General features: G+C 43.3%; 1 protein-coding gene across 2 annotated transcripts; it reads left to right on the top strand.

The window, feature by feature from the left end:
• The first annotated feature begins 1,487 nt into the window (after positions 1-1,487).
• Positions 1,488-26,213, top strand: Fmo5 (flavin containing dimethylaniline monoxygenase 5). Of its 2 annotated transcripts, none has more exons than XM_075981813.1 (9): positions 1,488-1,578; positions 1,877-2,038; positions 8,540-8,728; positions 10,570-10,732; positions 12,176-12,318; positions 12,915-13,114; positions 16,994-17,346; positions 20,199-20,271; positions 23,154-26,213. In XM_075981813.1, the coding sequence occupies exons 2-9, from the start codon at positions 1,904-1,906 to the stop codon at positions 23,497-23,499; spliced, it is 1,602 nt and encodes a 533-aa protein (XP_075837928.1). In that variant the 5' UTR covers positions 1,488-1,578; positions 1,877-1,903; the 3' UTR covers positions 23,500-26,213. The 2 variants fall into 2 exon arrangements, with proteins under 2 accessions (XP_075837928.1, XP_075837926.1); XM_075981811.1 differs by lacking the exon at positions 1,488-1,578 and adding an exon at positions 1,717-1,769.
• Positions 26,214-27,795: the final 1,582 nt, after the last annotated feature.

The raw sequence follows: 27,795 nt of genomic DNA, 5'->3' as shown, positions 1-27,795 counted from the left end.
TATAATGGGAGCTAGAGAGATGACTCAGAAGTTAAGAACACTTTCTGCCCTGTCAGAAGACCTGGATTCAGTTCCCTGCAACCAAACGGCAGCTCACGGCCATCTGTAACTTCTACTCCAGGAGATGAGGCATAGTCTTCTGGCCTCTGTGGGCACTAGGCACATGCTGTACAGATATACATATAGTCAAAACATTCATACCCCTAAATTACTTTTCAAAAATAATTCACTATTGTTTTGACCTCTGCAGAAAGTCTGAACACACTCATTTTGGCTAGTCTTCATTGTCAGCTTGACTGGCTTTAGAATCACCTATGGGATTGGTGGCACAAGTCTGTGAGAGCATTCCCAAAGAGGATTCAGTGAGGTGCGACACCTACCCTGACCATGGGCAGTTCTGTCCAGCAGGCTTGGAGGCTCTATCCCCCTGTTTCGTGGTGCAGTCTTGTGGATTCCCCCACGGGTGTTTGCTATGTTTCCATATAATTTAGATCACATACTTGGCAGGAGGTTTCCTGAGACAGCAAAATGACTCTCCGAGCCAAGGACTTATTTTTTGAATTCACTTTAAAGCAGTTGAAATAAACCACGTGATGGTCAAGTTACAAAAAGCGATTCAACTGACGTACAAATGTGAACCAGCAGGTGTTAGGCGAAAAAGGATATCAAAGAAGTGAGGAAATGGCCGAAGGGCAAGCTGCTAAATAAGAAGTGAAAATATCCGCAGGCTGCGCGCGTGAAGGCTGAGAGCCCAGGCTTGAGCCAGGCTGCGGGGGTGGGGGGGGTGTAGGAGGGTTGCGTTGCCAGGCTCCCTCCCTTTCTCTGGGTCGCCTCCAGCATGTTACTTCGCCTCTTTTCCCACTGCACACTGGAGGTGATCATAGTAGTCCCTGCCTCCTGGGTTGGCTGAGCTGTTTACATGATTGTTTTTCTATAAGCCTTTTGAACCATGGCTGGAGAATCCTCAAAAACTGTTACCATTGGTCTGGAAGGGAGAGACCAGTAAATCAGAACCAAGGGCAGACATTGGCTGGCACCAAACCGTTTTGAGCAAAGTCAACACACGGAGTAGTGTTATACAAGGCGGATCATGGTTCAGGGCTTCATACATGACTTGTGGGAATTTTTAGAAAGAAATCACGTTAAAAGGAAAACATATGCATTTAAGTGAAATTTTGTGTGTGTGCTTCGATCTCTGCGGCTGACCTGGAAGCCTCTTTACCTAGGAAGCGCAAAACACTTGTCACTGCCCCGCCACCCTCCCGCTCCCTCGCCCCGCCCCCAGGCGTCAGCTCCGCACACAGCGATCTTAAATTCTTACTCTAGTATCAACTGGTCTCTGAAGTGGGGAGAGGAGAAGGAGCCAGGATAGAGCACCTGTTGGAAGGCACTCTAGAAAGGAAACTTTCTTCTTGTCAGTATTTGGAGCAAGCTTAGCTTATGAAGTTTAGCGGGTCTTTATCACTTTAAAATAAAAGCAGGAAGTTGAAAGCAGGCACAGAAAGAAAAGTGGGAAGGGATGGAGCTGGAGGGCCGTTCTCCCTGTGTGGATGCTGCTGAAAAGCTGGAGAGTAAAACGTATACAATGTTACTTTATTACTGTTTTCATTTCTTCCCAAAACTTACTGAGCTGTTTTCCTTTATAGAAGTGTGCACGCCCTCGGGTGGGCGGGATAGGAGGTGGGGCGGTACAGCCCCTCCCCACTGGCCACTGCTGTATTTAGCGGAGACCTTGCCCTGAGTCGGCACTTCCCCTGAGGACCCACTAGGTCGGTCCTCAGACTCACGTCTTGTTACATTTATTTGTGTGCCATGGCCCAGGTCTTCCATGTGGCTTGATGTGTGTTCACTGTCTCTCTTCCCATTCTTTCTCTAGGACAAGTGACGCTGACCCAGCTTCACCATGACCAAGAAAAGGATCGCTGTAATTGGATCAGGAGCAAGTGGGCTCACCTGCATCAAGTGCTGTCTGGAAGAAGGCTTGGAACCTGTCTGCTTTGAAAGGTCTGATGACATCGGAGGACTGTGGAGGTTCCAGGTAAATCTCCTGAGCCCCTCCAGCTGAAGGACTCCTTTCAACTCCTGTGGGACTCCTGTGTGTAATCCCGTACACGGAATAAGGAAGACGGTGACTGAATTCTGCCCTGGCAACTGTCACCTCAGATTTTAGGCGTGTTCCTTTCTCTAGGCTGGTTGCAAAATGAAACACAAATGTCAGTTATTTTCCTTTTTCTGTTGCCATGAAAATGGTTTTGTTTGCTTGTGTGTTTCTGAACTTCCCTGCTATTCAAAAACGGGAAAAAGAAATCTGTGAAGTGGAGAAGCAGCAAACATTAGAAGTTGCCTGCTTGTTCCTGGTCCATGAGAGCAGATGACGAGCTGAGTGTCTGCTTGAGATTCTTTCTGCCTTCCTTTCTATTAAAAGCTATCCCTGGGATGGGGCTGGGGAGATGGAGCAGCAGGTAAGAGTGCTTGCTCTGAACCCTATGACAATTTACAAGCTCGGAAGTCCAGCTTCAGGGGACCTGACACCCTCTTCTGACCTCCTCAGACATCAGGTGTGAACATAGTACACAAACATGCAGGCAGGTAAAGCACTCACGCATATAAAATGAAAAGAAATAATATATTTTTTTAATCCTGAGGCTGGGGAGATGGCTTTTTTAGAAGCTGCTAAAGGTTTTCTGCTAGAAGACCTGAGTTTCATCCCAGCACTCATGTGGAAAGGAAGGGAGGAAAGAAGGAAGGGGGGAGGAAGGAAGGAAGGAAGAAAAGAAGGAACAAAGAAAGGAAGGAAAGAAGGAAGGAAGGAAGGAAAAAGGGAGGGAGAAAGGAAGGAAAGAAGGAAGGAAGGAAGGAAGGAAGGAAGGAAAAAGGGGGGAGAAAGGAAGGAGGAAGGAAAAAAGAAAGGGAAAGGAGAGGAGAAGAGAGGAGAGGAGAGGAAAGAAAGACAAGCAGCATGCCCTTGTAATCCCAACCACGGGGGCACCAAGATAGGATTCGTGAGACTTGGGGGCTACCCAATGAGCCAGGCTCCAGGCTCAGTAAAATGCCCTGTCTCAAATACATAAGGCAGGAAGCAATTAAGAAGAAAACCCAACATTGATCTTTGGCCTTTACATGTAGTGTGTGCGGGTGCATCACACACACACACACACACACACACACACACACACACACACGGAGAGAGAGAGAGAACACATACACACACAACGCACACATTTCCTTCTCACTTGAGGTAACCCTGACAATCCTAGTCCCTGAACAGAATATAAAAATAAGATTGCTCAGGACAGCCAGGACTATACAGAGAATAAAAACAAAAACAAAATCCAAACAAGATTGCCCTGTTTACTTTAAACCTGCCCTTCCCTTGAGAAGAGAAGGTCAAATTCCTCGGCCTTTGCTCCCTTCTCTCCTTTAGTCCACTGGGTTTCATCTGAACCCTATGCTTTTACAACTGGGCAAGTCATTAGGATGTGTTGAAAATAGTAGCTGGGCACATTGCTGGATGTCTTTGATCCCAGCACTAGGGAGGCAGAGGCAGGCCCATCCCTTTGAGCTGGAGGTCAGCCTGGTCTACACAGCGAGCTCAATACTAGCCAGGGCTTTGTAGATCTGTCTCAATCAAACAAAGAGAACCAAAGAAAGCACTTTCTGCTGGAGTGAGAGCTGTCTTATTAAATGAATATCGGCCACCTCCGCTGATTTTCAAACTGGCCAGCTCTGAGCTGGCATCTTGAACTCACTTTCGGAATGGTGTTGACGTGCCAGGAGCGTGTTTCGCTTTTCATCAAGTCCAGCAGTGCCAGCCACCTCCTTAGAAGAAGCTGCATGGCACCGCACAGTTGAATGGAAGTGCAGCCCTGCATCACGGCCCTGGGCAGAGAGACATCCACTCTGCTGGGCGTTCGTCCTTATTCAGAGGAAGAACGGGTCCCCTTAGGAGACCCCACCCATTCTTCTATCAGCCTCGGGCAAGGGCTGAAAGGCTTGAGGACAACAATTTTAGCTTCAAAGTCTTTGTCTAGCATCTAGAAAGAGTATGACTTTGGGAAAATCGCTTACCTTCTCCGTGTCCGCTCTTCCTGCAAGTGCTTACTGTATAAAGTTATTGTGAACAGGAAGTTACTGAGTAATTGGTCGCTTCTGACAGTGCTGGGTGCACAGGGCAGCGTGCCAGATATTATTCAGTAGGCCTAGCCTTGGACCTGCATACTTAATACCTCTTGCTAAGCTTCAGGGCCAGGTTTAGCAATTCCTAGGCAAGCATGAAACCAACACGCGAGCAGAGGAAGCTGGGAGAGTATCCAACATCCTGCCAGAATGTCAGGTTTGTGATTTAGGTTGCTAAAGTGGCTTGAAATCATTATCTTCTAAAGGTCTAATGGCATGTATTTTCTGATTGTCCTCTTGGCAGAATTTCACTACCTTATGAGCATCAGCCAGCTAGGTTTGGTCATAATGCCCTGGCTTCTGTCAAAACAGCCATGTCTTCAAGGCTCAGCATTCTAAAGCCGCTCAGGGCACCTGGCATGCATTAGCCTCCCAATAGACTTATGTTTAAATCAGCACCTGCGCCAGGCTTAATGGCCCACAGCCTTCATCCCAGCACTCAGGAGGCAGAGGCAGGCAGATTTCTGAAATGATATAGATAGATAAACAAACTACTAAATAAGAATTTAAATTCTAGCTGGGCCATTTAAAATACAGTGGCCCATGCCTTTGATCCAAGCACTCAGGAGGCAGAGGCAGGCAGATCTCTGTGAGTTCAAGGCCAGCCTGGTATATATAGGAAGATCCAGGACAGTCAGAGATACATAGTAAGATCCTGTCTCAAGAACAAAACTAACTAACTGAGTCCCTGAGGAGCATACTGACCTGGTGTCTGCTCGGGATGCTCCAGGAGCTGGGAACCCTCATCTTCTCACTTGTCCATCATACAGTTGTGGAAGCTGAGATATTGGACACTGATGTTTTACTGGACATTTCACATGGCTAGTAATCATTATAGTGATTCCCTGAGAATTTATTTATTGACATCTATTGCCACTCCCGTCCTATTATTTGGAGTCTTGTCCTTCTCTCCACACCATCAGATTTAATTAGTTAATCAGCTAATTGTGGATGTCCCATACAGACTCGATCCCAGCACTTCAGGCTCTCCCGTTGGCAGCAAGTACCCTGTTAAGAACACCAGAGTTCCCTTTTCAGTGAGGAGTCCTTGGGGTTTGGATATTTTCTTTCATTCTCCGATGCCACTGCTCCCACTTGCCTCTTCCTCTTTGTTTCACCTATCACGCAAATATACTTTCAGATGTGTCTTTTGCTATCTCTGTTCTTTTTCTGTTTAGCCTTCAAAACTAGTATTGCCTCCTTTGTGTTATAGATTAATATTTTCTGATACTAATTTTATAAGTTTTCTGGAGGCATCGTGGCTTACATCTGTGACCACTTGGGATCTTGTCTAGTTCCCCTATTGTTAGCATCTTACCCTAATTTTTCATGGTTGGTGGGGTCAGTACCCATAAGCCCACGCTGCACTTAGATCTACTTAGTTCTTTCTGCTGCTGGTTTTGTTCGTTTGGTTTTGTTGTTGTTGTTGTTTTGTTTGTTTGTTTTGTTTTTATTCCAGGACCCCTGTAATATTTGATAGTCATGTCTCTCCAGGCTCCTCTTGGCTATGACGATTTCTTAGGCTTTCTTAATTCATTAGTTTTGCTTCCTTGGTTTGGATCTCCTCGGCAGATTTGAGGAGGATTGGTCGGGTATTTTGTAGAATCTCCTCCTTAGAATGAGTCTGGTATTTTTCTCATAGCTGGCCTGAGGTTCTTCCGCATGGAAAGGACGAGCCTCGAGGTGAAATCTTGTTTCTAGTGTGATCGTTCTTGTTTTGACTTTGCACTGTTTGTGTTAACCTTTGTGTCCGAGCTTGCAGTGGAGTGTGTCAGGCTTGACGGCTGCAAAGTTCACCCCCGTTTCTGCCTTCAGAAGAAAGTTACTATGGCCAGCCACACTCAGGACTGTTGGCTGCTTCCAGGAGTCTTCAGAATCCGTTTGCTGAGAGTTGTACCCTGGTTGCTGCGCTGCTGCCAGGACCATGCTGTGTCTTCAGGGGAAGGCAGGGGGAGCAGGCATCTTAGCAGTATTAATTCTTCCAATCCACAAAGACAACAGCTCTCATTTATTTCAGTCTTTGATCGGTATTTTTCTCTGTTTTGTAGTTTACTCATATTGCCCTATACATCTTTCGTTAGATCTATGCCTAAGTATTTAATAGGGGGATGGCCTGAATTCCAATTGCTCATTTCTTGCATACAGGTAGTCTACTTACTTGTTTATTTTTGAGGGTCTTTCTCTGTAGCCGGGATTCTTCGGCTCATCTTCCAAGTACTGAGCTTACAAGTCTGAACTACCACGCTTGGTCATGTAACTGACTGTGTACATGCCTCGTGTGTGTGTGTGTGTGTGCACGCATGCATGTACAGGTGTGCCCATTTGCAGGTTCACATGTGTGCAACCTCAAGCTTTGTTCCTCGGGCATGGTCCATCTTTTATGAGAGATGGTCTCTTTCTCCCACTTGCACTTGCTAAGAAAGCAAGGCTGCCGGGCAGCAAGTGCTGGGGAGCCATCTGCTTCCACCTCTTTGCTGTTGCAATTGCAAGCACCTGGCACCACACTTGGCATTTTTTTCATATAGGTTCCAGGAATTGGATTTAGGTCTCCAGGCTTGCAAGATAAGCACTGAAACTGAGCCGTCCCCTAGGCTACAGTGACTTGTGGCTGACCTTGTTTTGTATGGCCTGCCTGTAATCCAATAGTTGCAGTTTTATTTTTTTAGTCTTTGGGATTTTGTTTTTACATAAATGCATACATAACTGGTCACAAAGTTAGTTTTTGTTTCCTCTTTCATGACTTATAGGACTTCCAGTACAGTGCTTGCCCATGGCAAGAAAGGACATCCTTGTTCTTAATCAAATGAACACACTTAGGGACTTGGAGAGATGACCCAGCAGTCAGGGACACTGGCTATTCTTCCAGAGGACTTGGGTTCAGTTCCCAGCACCCACATGGTAGCTTATCGCTGTCTGTAACTCTAATTCCAAGGGATCTAATACCTTCACATCAGTGCACACAAAAGAAAGTTAAATTATTTTTTAAAGCTTAAATCACTTAGTCTCTCACTGTTAAGCATACTATTACCTGATTGCATGTTTTAAATTGTTTTTATTGACTTGAGGAAGTGTCTTTCTATACTAGTCTGCTGAGCCTTTTGCTTTATCATAAGTGTTTTATAAATATTTTAATAAAAACAAAAGAAAAATTCTACCTTTTAAACTATTTTCTTTATTAAAATTACATGCATAAATTATATATAATTAATACATTGTACTCAACTTAAACAAGGGAGAGAGTATATAACAAATAATTATATAAAAAATTATATGATTAGGATGTACATTTAATTACATAGTACTTATTACTTTTTCACTGAAAGTTATAGCAGGCCACTTTCAATATTCTTACATATATTTAAAATTTGTAGGGTTTTGTGTATGTGTGTGTATATGTGTATGCATGCATGTTTTGTGCGCGTTTGTGTGTGCATCCACATGTTTGTGCATGCATGTAGAAGTCATCCTCCTGTTTGTTTGTTTGTTTTTGAGACAGTGTTTCTCCCTGGGAACGTTGCTTTGCTGGTTGGGCTAGCTAGCTCCAGAGATCCCCACCTCCTCACTGCTGGGATTATAAACACTCACCAGCACACCTGACTTTTGTTTCAAATGTGAATGGGTGGTTTGCCTGAATGGATGTCTTTGCACCGCATGTGTGTGTTCGGAGGCCAGCACAGGACATCAAGTTTTTTGGAACTGGAGTTAGAGATGGTTGTGAGCTTCCACGTGAGTGCTGGGAAGTGAACCTGGATCCTCTGCCAGAGCAGCCAGTGCTCTTAAGTGCTGAGCCACCTGCAGCCTCACACCTGGATTTCTAGGTGTTTTTGGACAGTGCTGCAATGCGTGCTGGCACTTCTCACTTGGGACTTGCGTGTTGTAATTAGAGGACGGCGGAGACAGACTCTTTACACAGTTAGAACTTCAGTAGGGATGGCTGGGGTTCCTTGGAGCTAGCTGGATAATTCTCAGTTTCAGATATTCTCTCTATGGGCCTCTGGTGCTTCCTAACAATACAGTGGTCTCAGGATAGCTGGACTGCTTCTATGAGTTTTGGCTCCCACCAGAGTGAGCTTTCAAAGCATCTCAACCAGGTACTGCAAGATTGCTTATGATTTGGTCTTGGAAGGTACTCAATGCTGTGTCAACTGTATGCTGCTGGCTAAAAGAAAGTTATAAAGACAATTCAGTTTCAAGAGCAAAGAAATGACTGCAAGGGAGACAGATATCGGGAGATGTGGCACTGTGTGTGTTGGTTAAAATCCGTTTTACTCAGATAACTTAGATAACTTTACCATGCTCTCGGCTACTTACAAACCATGAGGTTGAGTCTCAAGTTGCCATAAAAATGTCTTATTTGCCACAGGAAATCCGTGAAGAAGGAAGGGCCAGCATCTACAAGTCTGTGGTCATCAACACCTCTAAGGAAATGATGTGTTTCAGCGACTACCCCATCCCAGACCATTACCCCAACTACATGCACAACTCCCAGGTCCTTGAGTACTTCAGGATGTATGCTAAAGAATTTGACCTACTAAAATATATCCAGTTCAAGGTAAGAGATTTTATTTGCTTCCTGCTTGAAATCATTTGTCAGGTCAATGAATCACGAAGCTTCATTTGCCTGTGTTATCTTGCTGTAATAGGAGTGGCAGCCACTTCCCGCCACCCGGCTAGCTTTACCCGAAATAATTACATGGAAACTGTATTCTTTTAAACACTGCCTGGCCCATTAGTTTCAGCCTCTTATTGCCTAATTCTCACATCTTGCTTTAACCCATATTTAGTAATCTGTGTAGCACCACGAGGTGTGGCTTACCAGGAAGGATCTTAACCTGCATCTGTCTCAGGTGGGAGAATCATGGCGACTGTCTCACTTCCTTTCTTTCTAGCATTCTGTTCTGTCTACGCCACCCACCTATGTTCTGACCTATCAGGCCAAGCAGTTTTCTTTATTAATTAACCAACGAAACAACCGATAGATAGAAGACCGACCTACATCATTATCTGTCAAGACTGGCTTGAAATAGGCATGTATCTTGTCTTGCCAAAGACACCTTGAATTATGGTCCTTGGTCTACCATAGATTAACTAGGCAAATGAGTTTCTTAGACAAATGAGTTTCTCATCTTCAATTTCTATCAATTTTCTTGTCTATAAAACAATATGATTATCCCAGATGGTTCCTGGTTCCTTCTTTCTGTGAAGTTTTCTGTCATGTTTCTTTAATCTGTAATCATAGCCATAAAATAGCACATATTTATGACTTCTGGCAAAAGCCCAAACCGTCTCCTTGCTATTCTGCTAAATCGTACCCAAAGTAACATTCAACAACTTCCAAAGCCAGAAATTTGCAGCCCATGGATGTCCTTTGTTTAAGAGAAACACATCTTGAATAAGCTTGCCACTGTACCAAGCAGTAAAAGAAAAATGCAGAGACAAAAAAACGAGGCAGAGAAAAATTGTATGATCTATAGAATTGCTAAAAATGAAGAGGCACAGCAAAAGTGGCCCATGCTGAGGAGAGCTGCCCATGGCTGCCCATCAGGACATGACGCACCAGGCTGCAGGGAAGTTTGTCACAGAACAGATTCTATCTGGACTGAGTCTCCAGGGGTGAAGAGGAATCTGCCAAGAGAAGACGGAACAAAGGTGTGATCCAAGCAGAAGCACTGATCTGTCTAAATGCTCGTGACAGAAAGAACGTTGTGTAGTTCAAGATGGCAGGGCTTGGTGGGATCTCTTTCAGTCTGCTAAGACAGCATGCCCGAGGCTCCAGATGCACACCATTCTTGTTATGTTGTGTAGAGTAACCCGTATTTGCTTATTGATTTATTTGTTTATTCTACAAAGTTAAAAATTATCCTGCCAGTTACCCCATCTCACAGCCTCTTTAGAGTCGCTTGTGAAATGAACAGCTGTAGAAGGCAGAGAAAGACTCAATTTCATACACTGAGGGCCTTCAGGGTTATGTTCTGTTCCTGGTAGAAAGGGAGAGCTGTATCTGAGTCATATGTTCAAGGCCAGCCACTGCACACAGGACTGGGATAAACAGACACGGCGGTGGGGAATATCAAGGGATGGAGGAGGAACGGATCGTTTGTGCCTATGTCACTAATGCCTGGGGTAAGCCTCCGGTTTTATTCAGGTCCTGCAGAACAATAGGACACAGACTAAGACACCTAGCAATCTGTATGTGTTCTGGGAGCATTCGATTGCTTATCCAATTTTGTAGCCTGCCCCGTTACTATCCGAGTATGTGAATCAAATATCCCTACGGAAGCCGTATAATTGATGGTGCCTGTGACAGCCCCTTTTGTACCATTCTGCAGGGAGTTGTGTCAGGGAAGACATATACTCTACAGGCGGTGGTTACAGTTCCCTGTCCCTTTTTAGACCACAGTGTGCAGTGTGAAGAAGCAACCTGATTTCTCTACTTCAGGCCAATGGATGGTGACCACTGAATGTGGAGGGAAAAAGCAGGAAGGTGTCTTCGATGGAGTCCTGGTTTGCACAGGCCATCACACAGACGCTCACCTACCCTTGGAATGCTTTCCTGGTGAGTAACCTACCACGAGGGAAGACACTGCCACCGTGACTGTTACTGACACCCCCCCCCCCCGAGGAGGAGTGGGAGGGGCATGAGCTGAGCCATTCTTAAAAATAAGGTCTTGCTCTAATTAAATACATTTTCCTGAGGATGTCAGGGTAATGTGTATTGCTGCCATTTTGGAAGTGGACACGGTGACAGTTTGAAAGGCTAGAGGAAAAGGCTAGAGGTCTGTGTTTCATCATGAGCCACAGATGTCATTGTTCGTCAATGACCTATGCCATGGTAGGCCCATAATATTGTGACAGAGTCGCGGAGTTCTGTGGTTTTGTTAGGGCTTAGCCACTGTGACCTGAAGCCCGCAGTGCTGTTGGTAGGGTGTGGTGTAAGCCAACCTATTCTGCTGTCAAGTTGTTTAAAATTATAGCATGTAGGCCTGTTAAAATGTAACACTGGACAACGAGTAACTTACTTGTTCTGCACTCACTGTACTGTCCTTGGTGAAATTCTTCTTGTATTTAAAAAGTGTGCTATAGAGTCATAGGCCGTATTATGGCAGCCACAGCTTCCCACACTCATGCTTATTATGGCTTTCTATTGACGTGTGCCACCTAGGTGTGTATAGTGTCTGTCCAGTGATGAAATCTAGTTTCAACATGTTTCTAGAATGATTACGTTCCTGCCGAACAGCACATGACTGTATTTAAACTCATGATAACTGTGTTTTCCTCAGGACCTAAAGAAAATCTAGAGTTCTTGATTAGTGCTAGCTGGAATTAGAGATTTTTTTCATCAACTGAAGAAGAAAAAAAAAAACCCAGAAATAACGAATTGCTAAAATTGAAGTGAAAAATTAAAGCATTTCATTTCATGTTTCTAGTCTAGACTCTTACCTTCAAAAATATATTCCACATATGCCCTATACACACATAAAAACGTGGGAGTGAGGGCTGGAGAGATGGCTCAGAGGTTAAGAGCACTGACTGCTCTTCCAGAGGTCCTGAGTTCAATCCCAGGAACCACATGGTGGCTCACAACCATCCATAATGAGATCTGGTGCCCTCTTCTGGCCTGTAGGCAGAACACTTTATATATAATCAATCAATCATTTATACATAATAATAAATAAATAAATCTTGAAAAAAAGAATTATTTTTTTTAAAAAAATGTAGCAATGCAAAGAGAGAGGATAGTGGAGGTTTTCTGAGCCTATCTGGATTTGTGTCTGCAAATTCAAAATGCAAATTAGTTATGATGGGGAAATCCAAAAGGCAATGAGAGAAGCAAAGGAGCAAACATATTTAGAAAGGAAAGAGAGCTGCTCAATAAAGGGAGAATGTGGGAAATCGAAGTTTAAGCTTTAAGCACCACAAAAGAAGCAAAACACGGGATTTGGCAAATAATGTCTTCATACAAACCATCCCCCGATAATTATTTTCCCTTCTCTTGTAGGAATTGAAAAGTTCAAAGGAAAGTACTTTCACAGCCGAGACTATAAGAACCCAGTAGAATTCACTGGGAAGAGAGTCATTGTGATTGGCATTGGGAATTCTGGAGGGGATCTGGCTGTGGAGATCAGCCACACAGCCAAGCAGGTATGCACCAATAATTGGTTTTGGCTTCACTCTCACCAAGGAAGAAGACCCAGGAACGAACATAGAGACCTACACATGGCCCACCCAGGCCAGCAGCAAACTCATGGGGCTTGTTCACTGCCTAAGTTGCAGCTTTAGGGTTGATGCTGAATATATAAAACCTAGAAATCAAAATTTTCAAATGAACCTAGGAATTTCATTGTATCAAGGAAGTTTGACATAATGCTCTTTAAAGACTTTTTATTATACTGTGTGTGTGCACGCACGCACACGCATGTGTATCTCATTCTGTCGGTCTGTGTGTACATGTGTGTAGTAAGGAGGGCGCTAGTTAGTTCCCAGCTGCTTAGCCCCAAAATAACCACACAGATACTGTATTGATTAAATCACTGCTTGGCCCATTAGCTCTAGCTTCTTATTGGCTAACTCTTACATCTGAATTTAACCCATTTCTAGTAATCTGTGTATCGCCACAGTTGGAACTTAACTTTTACAGTTATTTGCTTTGTGTGGGGTAAGGGGGAATACAAAAGCATGGAGCTGCTTTGGAAGAGCTGTGAGCTATACTGCTCAAAATGGTGTTTCCCATGTCCCAGGTCTTCCTCAGTACCAGGAGAGGCACTTGGGTCCTGAACCGCGTGGGGAAACATGGATATCCGATCGATATGCTAATCTCTTCTCGACTTACCTACTATTTGTCAAAGATCTGTGGTTCATCGATAAAAAATGGATATTTGGAAAGACAGATGAACCAAAGGTTTAATCATGAAATGTTTGGCCTGAAGCCCAAACACAGGTATGTTCCCAGGATGGGAGAGGGGCTGGAGATGGCCAAGGCACACAAATAACCATTGCTGACATGGGCTCATAGGAGAAGTACCTTTACCATGATATTAAGATACCCATAGAATCAGCAGTCTGTTTTCCAGAATGTTAGCTGATCATCCTTCTGGATGGTAACTGGTTTCTCGCGGTATCCGTTCTTTACATACGCACTCATCAACAGCAAAGACACAGCAGGAGAGATCAGTGTATCGCTTGTCCAGCCAGCCAGCAAGCCTGCTGGGAGCCAGGCGTTCCTCATACTGGCTGTGGAATCCAGAGGGGAAAGGCAGCATAGTAACAGGGATACAGAAGGTGACACCTTGCCCTCTAGAGGACTTTCTATAAGCGTAGAACTAAGTGAATCCTGTGCTCTCTCTCAAACCTTACAATGGCAATTGTAGGCTGGTCTAGTTTAATGCCCATTTTCTAGGACTATTTAAAAAAAATGAGCCTTATAGAAACAAAGTAACTTGTCCAAAGTCAACCCAAAAAAGAAATGACATATTCAGGAAAAATGGATGTCCTCTTAAAAACACTAATGAGAAGAAAAACAACAAATAGGATTTTTAAAAATTCATACAGAGACAGATCTGATGGTGCAGGGTTAGGGTTATAATCCTAGCTGCTGGGGAGATGGAGGCAGGATGAGTTCTAGTTCAAGGTCAGCAAGCCTGGGCAGCTTAATGAGAAAAGGTGAAGCAATTGAGGATACAGCTTAGTAGTAGATCACACACCTACTGGGAGTGAGAGTGCCTTTGATCCCCAGTGCCGGGATGTGTGGGGAGTGGGGACAATAGCATAGCAGGGGCTGTAATAGGAGTAGAGAATAAAATTAAAGTATAAGGCGTGGACTTGGGGCCAGTGACACGGTTCAGAGGGGAAAGGCACTTTCTGCCAAGCTCGATGACCTGAGTTTGATCTCCAAGCCCCACATGATGGAAGGAAAAAACTGACCCATACAAGTTTTCCTCTGGCCTCCCTATGCCGCTGTGACACACAAGACCACATCTGTATACGCACAGAGACATACACTCTTCTCATACACACAATCAATCAGTTAATAAATGTTAAAACTTTTACGAAAGCATTCCTAAAGACTAATTTTAAATGCTCAATTGTGCCCCTTTTATTTTATCTATTTATTTGTGTGGGGGGAGGTATCGCAAGCCTTGCAAGGAATACATGTTGAGCCAGAGGTCAGCTTGTGTGAGTCAGTTCTCTCTAGTGTGTGGGTTCCGAGGATCCAACTCAGTTCATCAGTCTTGGCCCAAGAGATACTTACCTGCTGGTAAATGTAAAATAGCCATTTCATTGTTTCCCCCATGTTTCATTTTTGTTTAAGTATCAGAGCTACAGAAAAGCTGCACAATTAGCAAATACAAAGTCTACCCATGTACCTCTTACCTAGATTTAAGTATTTGAGCAGTTTTCTGCATTTGCTTTTTTTCTGTCCCCTCTTGAAATATCAATGGGTACACATCCAGACAGCATAGACACATACTTAGGTGTCTATTTTTAGCCTTGTGAGAGTAAACTGTAATCATTAAAACATGTTACCTAAAATATTTCAGCATATATCACATAAGAAAACGAACACTCTTTGGTATACCCATCCACAAGTATCACAGTCAGGAAATTTAGGATTGATAAATATGTCCAAAAATATTGGCATATTAAAGTTTCAACAGTTTTTTTCAACAATATTTTAAAGCTTTTTTTATCCTGTCAAAAAAAATGTGTCACTCATACTACTACAGTCTGTCATATATTTATAATCTCTCTTAACCTGAAATAATATTCCTGTTCTCTTTTTCTTGACATAGACTTTTCTAAAAAACCATACAAAGTATTGTTTTATAGATCATCTCTAAATTCTGACTTGCATAATGGCTTTTCCTTTATTACAGTATGTTGGGTAGACTCAGGTCCATGAGGCACGAACACTTTTATATCGTCTGCTAGATAAAGTTTAGAATAAAGTCAGTGCAAAGCCATCCAGATATTTTAAGTGATGCTGGAGAGAAATGATTCCGGGGTTAAGAGCTCTTGCTGCTCTTGCACACGACTTGGGTTCAGTTCCCAGCATCCACATCAGAGGCTCACAACCCTTTGTACTGTCAGCTCTAGAGGATCCAATGCCTCTACAGGAATTAGGCATACATGTGGTATGTATACATACGCGTGTGCACGCGCGCGCGCACATACACACACACACACATATATATACATATATGTGTGTGTGTATATATATATATATATATATATATATATATATATATATAAATCTTTAAAAACCACTAAGAAGCAGGTAGCATAATAATGTCTTTAAGAATGTCCATTCTGGGATGGAGAGATGGCTCAGAGGTTCAGAGCACTGACTGTTCTTCCAGAGGGCATGAGTTCAATTCTCAGCAGCCACATGGTGGCTCACAACCATCTGTAATGAGATCTGGTGCCCTCTTTTGTCATGCAGCCATACAAGCAGGCAGAACAGTGTGTACATAATAAACAAATAAATCTTTAAAAAAAATGTCCATTCTGAAAATGGTGTGGAAAGCTGATGAGATGGCAGTACACGGAGAACTGTAACATTGCAGGTTAGAGAAGGAAAAAACTGCCCAGAAGAGGTATAGGCAGATATGGGATTAATAGTTTTGTGGTTTACATAATTGTGTGGATGGCTAGTTTAGAGAAAAAAGATAGTGTCTACTTAGGATATCTATTGCTGGGAAGAGACACCATGACCATGGCAATTCTTATAAAGGAAAGACATTTATAATTGGGGTGACTTACATTTTCCGAGGCTTAGTTCATTATCATGATACAACATGGCAGTGAGCAGGCAGGCATGGTGCTGGAGAAAGAGCTGAGAGTCCTACATCCTGAGCTGAAGATAACAGGAAGTGAACTGAGACACTGGGAATAGCATGAGCATAGGAGACCTTAAAGCCCGCCCCCACAGTGACACACTTCCTCCAACAAGGCCACACCTCCTAATAATGCCACTCCCTATGAGCTTCTGGGGGCTAATTCCATTCAAACTACATCAGATAGGGACCAGTTTGGAAAGGAGAATGAAATCATGAGGTTGGAATGTAGAAAAGAATCTATATAAAGGTTAAAATCCATACAAGTTAACTGTAACAAAACTGGTCTTTTTAAAAGGACTCAAGAAGCTAGAAGCAGGGATCTGGCACCCTACCCCATGATGTCCCCAGGGGACACTACTTACCCCATCAGAAGTATAGAAAGCTATTTTGACAAACATTCTAAGATTCTAGGCTGTGTAATATTGGGAAGTCACTAACTCTCCAGGCCTGTTTTCTCATCTCTAAGTCATGGGTACTGACACCTGCTATACTTCCTTTATAAAGTCGGAGAATCAAGGAATTTAATGCACAGAAAAGCTTTCTCTACATAGACTATATGTTGCTATACATATGTAATTTGTTTGTGGTTTGGGAAACTGTGATTTAAGTCTATCTCTTGAGCCTTTGGAACTGGAACTGAACATAATATTCATGATCAATTCCCGCCATTTCTTGAGAGCTGCCTGAAACTTGGTCAGCAGCCTTACTGTGCCGCAGGACATGGCTGTTACCTAAGAAACCACATATGTGCTCCTCAGATAAAACTCTCTGCCCTTCATTCCTGCAGTACCCTTCCTTTCGGAGCCTTCCAGGCCCCGAGGTCCTCATCTGTGCTAAGCTGGTATGAGGTAGACCTTTATCAGATAGAAGGGGTCAACCCTGGCATGGTTTACTGCCAGAGCAGGATCATACTCACATGCTGATTCCTTTCTCCCCTTTCTCTCGACTCTCGCCTTGGCTCTTTGTCTCACCACTGACAGAGCTCTGAGTCAGCACCCAACAATCAACGACGAACTGCCAAACCGCATCATCTCTGGCTTGGTGAAGGTGAAAGGGAACGTGAAGGAATTCACGGAGACAGCTGCCATTTTTGAGGATGGCTCCCGGGAGGACGACATCGATGCCGTCATCTTTGCCACGGGCTACAGTTTTGCCTTTCCTTTTCTTGAAGATTCTGTCAAAGTTGTCAAAAACAAGGTGTCCTTGTATAAAAAGGTCTTCCCGCCTAACCTGGAAAAGCCAACTCTTGCGATCATTGGATTAATTCAGCCCTTGGGAGCCATTATGCCCATTTCAGAGCTCCAAGGACGCTGGGCCACTCAGGTGTTCAAAGGTGAGTGATGATATACATCGACAGCTAGGTGAACTGTTTGAGCTCTGTTTATGCAAGTACTTTTAAACCTATAGGGCAACGGTGCCAGAAAATTTATTTTCAATGAATCTAAAGTAGTAATGTGTAACCATAGACATACATCAAAAAACACATCAGTAAGTTTTCTTAAATAGGCATGCATTTTAATCCCATTGCCAGAAGTGCTCAATTCAGAGGTGGGTTTGGCTTAAGAGCTTAGAGAAAAAGGTTCTCCAGGTAACTCCAGTGTACACTGCGGACTAGACTCTACTCATCTAGATGGTAAGCAGCTGTTATGTATTTGTGGCAGTAAATGAGTCTTTCATTAGAAATAAAGTCCAATATATCATGACTTAATTTCAGCCATAGATTAAGAGATGCTTAGATTCATCTAGAATGTGGAATATTTAATTTCTCAAATCCCCAATTTCCCTCCTTTTATATGCTTCCAGTTGCATAGAAGTAGATTTGAGGATTAATACAAAGAACGTTCCAGAGATAGAGCAGCCAAACAATTATGCCATGTCCTTGGAATATACAAGGTCCATGACCAGGGACGTTCAAGGAGACATGAGGTAGCTGCTTGATACTAGTACTATAGAGAAGAAAATTGCAGTAGGCAAAATCAATTTCTATCCTAAAACTATACATTTCAGAATTTTATAGAGCAATGCCTAGTGCCCATTTACCTGTGAAGAAGGTTGGCTGATCTATAGTTATTTTGGCTTAAATACTAATTGGACTTCGTCTAGTTGGTCTCGTTGGTATCAAATTCCTACTCTTAGAACAGTTTGCACATCAGAGCTTAAACTTACTTGTGAAGTTTGAGGATTATAAGTTGCCTGTGACCTTACCCTCAACTCTTATCAAATAACAGAATGTAGGTGGTGAGGGTTACCTTCCCTGAGACTTTAGCATAAAATAGCATGCTGAGTCTTTTACTTCCTTCTTCCTCTGAAACATAAAACCTCTTTGTTATCAAGATACCAGTGCAGAACTGCATCTCACTCCCATGAACTTCAATGTTGTGTCTCTTCTAGGCTTTTAAGACGTTTATTATTTCCTCATATCTATATTTTATCTCCTTACTGAAAGACCACATTAAGGGATCAGTTGGAAGTCAGAGAAAAGTAAATAACTTCCAAGGGAATACAGAGTTGTGGGGCCCAGTGGATATAGCCACAAAAGAAGTTCCATAGCGAAGACTCAGGGAACACTTGGGAAATGGGTTGGATAGATTGTAATAGCCAGAGGATCAGGGCGTTTTTTGTGAGACTGTGTCTCCTGGTAATGTCAGAAGCTATGTCCATAAAGTCTCACCAGCATGATTGACTAGACATGAACTGAACAAGTAAAACAAGAGACACGCCTATGTGGGTGGGGAAAAGACCACAAGACCTCGGCCCTACACAAAGAGCTATGGGCAACTAAGAAATGCTGAGAGCAGGAGACACAATCTTTTTCAGGAAAGAGCACACCAATTGGTTATGCAATATCAAATGGTCAACCGTGAAAACGTATACATAAAAGTAACATTATACAGACTGAATAGGTTATATTTGGGAATATATGAAAATACATATGTGCATGTAATAATGCATGAAAAAAGAGGTCATACATTGTGAAAGAGGTGTATGAGTGAAAGACCCTCAGAGAGGACCTTTCCTCTCTGATGAAGACCCCAGAACCAGGACACTCCGAGACCAGGCCACAGGATGCAATTAGCAAGAGGTTTATTGAGTAAACACAGGTACCTGCGGGCAGCAAGTCTTTCGGAGGACTTGCGCGCCTGCAGACTGGGGGGAGGTCTTTTTATAGGGAAGAGCAAAAAGCAAGTTTACAGAAGCAAAAGTGTGGTTATCGGTCGACCGGAATGAGGCAGGGGCATGAATGGTTTCCTCTCTCAGCAAGGGTGTCAGCAAAAAGCAAGCTTACAGAAGCAAAAGTGTGGTTATCGGTTGACCAGAATGAGGCGGGGGCATGAATGGTTTCCTCTCTCAGCATGGATGCCTGGTAACAGTCATCCTGTTCTTATCTTATAGCTAACCTGCTTTGTTGATATCCTATCTTATTGACATCTTGCCTTGCAGTCTTTCTATCTCTATCTCCTGCTCTCTCAGGCACATGGGATGTTCTTACGGGAGCAGGCTGGCTGCTGATCTGGAGAGTTTTTTTTAAAGCAAACAGGACATTCCCCCTGGAGCATGCTAGCTGCGGGTTTTGAGGAGGGGGTCTGTAGGGTCTTTCATGAGAGGGGTATATGAGAGGGTTTGAAGGGAGGGGGAAATGCAATTGTATTATAATCTCAAATATAAAAGAAATAATTAAAAAATACATTGCAAGACCAGGGCATAATAGAATAAGTGATACACAAAAGTATACAGAGAATGCAAGGGTTCTTATGAAAGGGGGTCCGAAATGCTGAGGACCAGAGTGTTCCAGGATTCAGACTCATGTAATGGATTATCTCTGGACTAAGACCGAAATCTAAACATGGAATTAATTAACCTTTTCCTATATACCTTTACACACAACCATTTTATAAGACTTAATGCAGCTGTGCCTGCCTTTTATGTGGCATCACTTGTCCATTGTGAATTTTTTTTTTTACTTATGGCATCTTCTTCAATATTCAAAACAAGTTTGGATTTGGGAGCATTTCCAATTTCTGATTTTCAGATTTAAGATGCTCAACTTTTGTAGGACTGAATACATTTTATAATGTCTTCTTAGACCCTGTAATTCTTTTAATTATCCACAGTGTGGTATTGTTATTAGCATTATTCCTCATTCAGAAGTAATTAACACTTCTATTTTTAATTTTTTTTCTTTAGGGCTAAAGCAATTGCCCTCACAAAGGGAAATGCTAGAAGACATAAACAAGAGTCGAGAGGAAATGGAGAAAAGGTAAGAAATTCTCCCAGGCAGACATGTGAATACTTTCTCTATGTATTTCTCAGTAAGAAGAATATTGTGCTATTCTTAGTCCCCATGTGTAGGCTTAAGGATTTCTATTATACTGTGGTATCAGAGGGAATTATAGCACCTGCGGTTTCCATGTGGACCAGGAAGGAGAGAGACGCTGATGGAACATGTTTAAAGGCTATGTTTAGGGCATAAAAGGCGTTCGGTAGGGAAAAACATAGCATCAGGTATATTACTGATGAGGATGTTTCTCCCTCTTTAACGGCTTTGTTTTCTCCTGTTTGCCGCTGAAGTCCTGGGGTGGAGTTGCTGAGTCCTGCGCTCTCATCCTTTGCTCCTCCCCCAAGCCCCTGCACTATAACTCAGGGGACCCCTGAAGCTGCTCTCTTGGAGGTCTTCCGCTGCTTACCTCCGGCTCCGCACTGTCCTCTCACTACTGAGAGGACTACGACTCCTTCTTGGAGTGTTTTCTCTCCCTTTTGTGGGGCACAAAACTAGTTTATTTCAACTTCCCTACGCTCATTCCTTCAGCTTCCTAATCTCTATAAAGACCTTCTGACTGTGCGCAGTCCCCAGGGATGTCACTGAACTTACACCGAGGGTCAGCTTTAGCATTTCATGTGCATGGAGATGATGCACCCCTTGTGACAACCCTGCAGGAGGCATTGGTGATTTCCTTCCCTTGAACCTTTGTGAATGCTACAGCTCTTACCTCCAACTGTGGTGTAAGTGAATACATGCTAAGGAAGTCGGAGCCACTGGAACACCCAGGAAACCGAGTTTGCAAGTTCTTCCCTGTCTCCTCTCCTCCAAAATCCAGTCTCATCACAGCAATTCCTCTGTGATCATCTGAGAGGTCCTCTGCCATCTCTCACCAGGTCTACGCAAATTTACTTCGTATCATTTGTTTCTGTCCTTCATTTTGAATTCCTCAATCTTCGCTAGCTCGGCTCAGCTTTCCCCTGTTCCCTCTCTCTGTCTTACTATTCTTCTGCAGCCATCACAGAGCAAAAGGCTCGTTTTCCATTCACTTTCCAGATCCGTTTTGTCCACACAGATGCCACTGTTTATTACGTTTCCCCCACTAAGAGCTCTTTAACCCTTGACATCTGCTCTTGGTAAACCATCCCACCTCTCTCCAGAGGACCAGTTACTCTCGGAGGATGCCATCCTCTCTCAGCTTCTAGAGATTCCTAAATCGACATTGGTGCAGAGAAGCCCTATTCTGTGCACCCCACTAACTGAGGATCCCATGATCAAGAAACTTGGTGGCTTTCATGTCACATAATATTGCATCCCCTGGCTCTGCCAGGCTTGCCTTTCCCACTGCTGCAGGCAATACCCAGATATTGTATGCTGTAGGAGGAGGCTGCTTCTTCATCCTGGTCGCCCAGAACCAAAATAACCACACAGAATCTATATTATTTAAAACATTGCTTGGCCCATTGCTGAGTTCTTATTGGCTAACTTGTATATCTTAATTTAACCCATTTCAGTAACTTGTGTATCACCACATGGCTGTGGCTTACCAACAAGATTCCAACCAGTGTCTGTCTCTGGCAGGGCTACATGGCTTCTCTCTGACTCTGCCCTTCTTTTTCCCAGCATTCAATTTAGTTCCCCCCCCCAGCTCTGTTCCCCTATAGCTCTGCTATAGACCCAAAGCAGTTCCTTTATGGTAATCGCAGCATACAGAGGGAAATCCCACATCAGTATGCCTATATTCTGTGCCTATTCCCTCCCCACACCTTACTCTGCTGTTTGCCTCACTTACAATCCTTCCTTTGTTCTCTCTTCGACTTTATTCTTGTCAGCCCTAGCTCTCTTAACTACCTACATGCCCATTTTGCATCCAGCCTGAAGCCTAATACACATTTGACCTCCTTGAGCCTAGTGTCTATGTTTAACACATAGAGTGTAGTCTTGTTTTCTACTGGCATCTGCTGCTGCTTTAGCCTATAACTATAGCAGCTCTGCAGTTATTGGCTGGAGTCTCAGGCAGCCAGAACTCTTCTATCCTGCTAGATCTGTCTCCTGCCGCTGCCACCAAATGTCTTGTCCTATTTAGCGATAAAGGTGTGCCGCCTGCACCACCTGGAACCGTGGTTGGGCAAGGGTCTGGGGGAGTAAAGAACATACAGAAACAGGGGTCACTCTTGAAGCAAGAATGCCAATTTTATTATGTTCCCAGACAGCTCATATAGTGCTCTCCTTGACTAATGGCCACACCCTAGCTCTGGGGATTCTCTACTGCAAGCCCACCAGAAACCACTTTCATGTTTTCAAGAACTTGAGAGGGTTCTGTGCTCAGAGTGGCTGCAAGCATAGAAAAACAAGTTGTTTACTACAGGAGGTAAGAGGTCATAGAAAGTTCAGGGTCAGGAGTTAGAGGCCAGGGTGGAAACCTGCTAGCTCAGAGAGATTGAGAAGCAACTAACTGACCTTCCCTCTTCACTTGTGTCTCATAAAGAGTGTCTCTTCCATCACGCCAAACCAAAAAGGGCGACCACACTCAAAGTCCCTCCCTCCAACTTTTTGTGCATCTCCCCGTTTTCTAGACTCCCTCTGACTATGACTCTTTCTGTCAACTAGCTACTAGCTCTGCCTCCTGACCCAAGGTTGATATTTTTTTTAATTAACACAAACACAAATTTGGGGTTGATGGTGTGATCAGTTATTCCTGCAACAGTCTAGTGCACTCTAAGGTCCTTACGGAAGGGAACACCAGGCCTTCCTATTCCCACAGCTCTTAGCACAATATCAAGCCCACAAATAGACACTCATAAAGCACCGATTGGCTGGTTAGTTGACTGGCATTTTGCCAGAACTGCTGATAGCCTGAGCGTCTGTCTTCTTTGCTTTAGGTATGTGGAAAGCCAGCGTCATACCATCCAGGGAGACTACGTAGACACCATGGAAGAGATTGCAGAGTTGTTGGGTGTGAGGCCCAACCTTCTGTCTCTGGCCTTCACTGACCCCAGGCTGGCACTGCAGTTACTACTGGGACCCTGTACTCCTGTCCAGTATCGCCTACAGGGCCCTGGAAAATGGGCCGGAGCTCGGCAAACTATTCTTACGACCGAAGATCGTATAAGAAAGCCTCTGATGACGAGAAGGGTTGAAAAGGACAATTCTGGGGCTTCACTAATGACAGTACGTGTCTTCGTGCTAGCTGTTGCTTTCTTTGCTCTACTCCTGGCTTATTTTTAGATGTGGTAGTGTTAGTCTTCTGGCTTTCTCTGGAAAGCCTTATCTAGCAACACCTTCAGAACCTGACAAGACTGAAGACTCAGCTTCCTTCTACTCAGAAATCACTCTCAACCTATTTTTCTCTCTCTCTCTCTCCATTTATCTATCTATCTATCTATCTATCTATCTATCTATCTATCTATCTATCTATCATCTATCTATCTATCATCTATCTATCTATGTATCTATCTATCTATCATCTATATCTATCTATCATCTATCATCTATCTATCTATCTATCTATCTATCTATCTATCTATCTATCTATCTATCTACCTTGGTTTTCCTTCTGCAATGCTGGGGTTTCATTTATCAATTCCTCTCTTATCTTTTTTCCTCTCTTGAGTCTCCACTTTTTCCTTCTGGAAATTCCCAGGCAATGAAGTCAGGTCCTCTTTTATCATCTTTCATATGTCATTAGCAGAAATCTTTTAAAATTTGACTACTGTATGTCTAACCTTGTATACCTAGATTTCAGTTTGTAATCTTGAAAAAGACTGCTTTTATTATCAAGCACAAATTGATTACAACTTGACATTGTAATCAAAGCCAGCATGTCTATCTCAGGAATTCCTGAAGAAGGCAGTTCAGCAAGAATTAATCACTTAGTGCTGAGGGCTGGAAGTCCAAGATCAAGGAGGCAGACTGTGAAAAACTCCTAACTTCATGATTAATACAGCGAGGGTGTTGAATGGCAAAACGACATTCAACATGTCTTTAGCCAAGTTCTGATGTGTAGCACCTGCTTAATAAATACTCATTGATATATATGAACTGAGCTGGCATTCCCAAGTCAATCTAATAAAGGACTGATTCCAGGGAACTCTTCTTCTGATACAATTCACGACCTACCAGATGTTTTTAATATTATAACTGAATAGGCCCATCTTTAATGTGGGTACTGGGAATTTGAACTCGGGTCCTCTTGCTTTCATTAACAAGTCCTCTCACCGAGCCATCTCCCTATCCCCTACTTCTGCTCTCTTTAATAAAGAAACTACTAGACTGAGCACAATGCCACATACCTGGAATTCCAGAACTTAGGAGTTCCAGGAAAAGGCTCATCACAAGTTCAAGACCAGCCTAGTCTACATAGTGAGTTTCAGGCCAACTAGGTTTACCTAGTGAGAACTTGCCTCAAATGACAACAATAACAAAAAAATGTAAAACAAGAAAAGAAATTGTTCCTTGGTTTTAAAAGTCATTGAGAGAATTTGGCATCTTTCAATAGGTTGGTTGAAGAATTTGGGGTTTTGTTTAGCTGTCTCGGCTTGATGTGTAAGTGCCTCTATTAGGATCCAGTAAGACTTTAGCTGAGGAAGTAAGTGACGGCCGGCTGCTGAGGTGGGGTCTGCCAGTATGATTAGTACCCCACCTCCACCCTCTCCTTCCTTCAGAGTCTACACAGTAAGAGTCAATGAGGCCATTTATGTCAGAAGTTAGAATTCATTTTTACTGACATTAATATTAACTAGGGCATTCTGTCTAGACCAGTTCTTGTGTGCTACAGCATCATTCAGAGAAACAGGAAATGAGCTGTGTAACAAGCTTTCTTGTCGGGCTACCTTTGGACCAGCAGCCCGCACATAAGGACTCAGAGACTTATTATCAATTAGGAAAACTTAGCCTTAGCTCAGGCATTCCCCCAACATAATTAACCCATTTTTGTTAATTCTTTGTTCTGCCACATGGCTAAATTACCTCTTTTTAGTACAGCACACCCGACTGCTCTGAGTCTGCTAGTAAAATCGTGCACCTAGATTCCTCCTCCCAGTTTCTCTCTCTCTGCCCGGAAGTCCAGCCTCTACCTCCTGCCTAGCTATTGGTCCGTTAGCTTTATCATTATTATTATTATTACAACAATCACAGCATCTTCACACAGTGTACAAATATCCCACTACAGAACTGAACTGCAGAAGTTAAGAAGCATCAGCTATCAGGACCACTGAACGTCCTGACTTCCTGGGCATAGGTACTGGACATGCAGGCAGCGTATCTTCAGAAACAGCTGCTGGATAGTGTGTCTCTAAATGGTGTCAATCACTGAAGGAGGGGATAAGTTTGAGCAGCTCAAAGAGCAGCATTAGAATAACACAAATTTACAGAAGCAAATATGTAAGAATTCAAACTCTTTCCTAATTTTGCATGTATTTGGACAGCTGCCTAACATTTTACATGGTGTACATTCTGTGAACTTCAGCACTGAACCCTGGTATGGTTCCTGGGGTCTTTTTTCTTCCCTAATCCTTTTGAAATTGTCTCTCATTATTAAAATGGATCTGAGATTTTTCTTTTAATACGAAGATTGCTTTTGTTCAAAAATACATGGAAGCCCTGCCTCTGAGCTTTTCTTCTTTTCAATGTAAAATTCCTCTCATTTAGCTTGTAAAGAAAGACATGAAGTACTGTGCCTCTGGGAATGTTGTCTCTCCTTATCATCAGTAATGCCACGGGCTTCTTTCAAATCATGTAATTTTAAATTGATTCGACTCGATCATTCCACTTAGAATGTTTAAAACTACAAATCATCATTGATTTCTGAACCAAGCTGAAGGCAAGACCAGAATAGGATATTGATCTACCAAGTGTAGTTCCTAAAGACCATGTACTGATTCATGCATGTACACGTTTTATTCTTGTGGCCGTATTAAAAGATTGCACTCCCTTCCCAACTATGAGAAGTCTGATTACTTTTCATAAAGTGAAAAGTGTATTCTTGTAGCACTGTATGGTTTTAAACAGGTGTTGGTATACAACTTATTTCCTCAGGCAAGTGGGTCTTTAGTCTAGATCTTAGCACAGAAAGCATGGATTAGCTCTCCCTCGATTCTCACAATACCCAGATCCTGTTGCTGTTTCTGTCTGCTTTCTCCTGCTTGCCAGCTCTGGCGAAGCTCCCATTACCCCTTCTGGTCGTCACTATTTATAGACCCATTTATCCCCCTTCATTCAGTGAAGACTTTAGTGGCCAGCGCAATGCTTCTGTCTATAGACACAGTTGTTCCTGAAGGTGATTTTAAAATCTGTGTAATCAGTACTTCACCAATACAAATGTACCAACTAGGATTAGGTCCAGCTAAATGTAATAGAAAAGCAGTAGACACCAGTAGCCTAACATGATTGACATTTATTTTCCTCTCACAAAATCGAGAATGTCTGGAGGTAGACATCTTTTATGAGATGATTTGCTAGTTGCATAGTTTTCGCCTTCCCACTGTTTCTACCTGCCTCGTGGTCCAAAGTGGTTGCTGGTGCGCTAGCCATTCTGTGGGCATCCTATACACAAGGATAGAGAAATGGAGAAAGACTTAACAGTTCTACATAACATTTCCACCCATCTACGTACTGGGGAGGCTAAGAAATACATCTGTGTGAAATACTGGAGATGGATAGTATCCCAAGTTTGAAGTCAATGCTTTTTTAAGGAGGAGAGAAATGGATGTTAAGGTAGACCACCCCCCCCCCCAGCACTCTCTGCCACCTCGCTCTTCAGTTCTGATTATCTTGACATTTTTTGTTTTATCTGTATGTGAGTGTCTTGCCTGCATGTCTGGATGTGCATCAGAAGATGTCAGATCCCTCAGAAGCCACCATGTCGGTGCAGGGAACCAAACTCGGGTCCTCTTAATCACCGAGCCAACTCTCTAGGCTTCCCTATGACTTTCTTACCCAGTTGGCTTTCTGGTCTACCTCGCCTCACCAATCTACAGCCTTGATCTTGTCGAGGATACTGCCAGTGCTAATGACTGCAGGGCCCATGAAACCTCAGTGGCAGGCGTCCGACTCTCCCAAACCAGTTCTCCTCAGCTCACTAGGCTATGCCTGTGCCCTCCAACAGCCCGCTTTGCCTTCACTTTTTGGTCTGCTGGTTTCAAATCGCTAGTCCAACAGTATACTCCCAGCCTACCATGCTCTCTCAACTGCTCTGTTGCCTCCTGGGCTAAATATCATGAACTGAATGAAAGCAATTCACACATTCACAGTTAATCCTGGTCTACAGAGCTAGTTCCAGGACAGGCTCCAAAGCCACAGAGAAACCCTGTCTCGAAACCCCCCCCCCAAAAAAAGAGAAAATACCACTATGGTAAGTTGGGCACCACATATAAGCAAGCCTTCTGCAGTACCTGCCAGTCACACCTCAGGCGTCTTTATTTCACTACCTCCTGGGACAATTAAAAAGAGATTGCTCCGCAGAGTTGTAAGCGGAATATGAGACCATCAGAATGTGGCTCCGCTCTCTACCGCGGCCAAGTAGTT

Source organism: Microtus pennsylvanicus, chromosome 7, assembly GCF_037038515.1.
Source record: "Microtus pennsylvanicus isolate mMicPen1 chromosome 7, mMicPen1.hap1, whole genome shotgun sequence".
Classification (NCBI taxonomy): domain Eukaryota; kingdom Metazoa; phylum Chordata; class Mammalia; order Rodentia; family Cricetidae; genus Microtus; species Microtus pennsylvanicus.
Note: the sequence above shows the minus strand (reverse complement) of the source record. Positions and strands in the feature narration are given on the sequence as shown.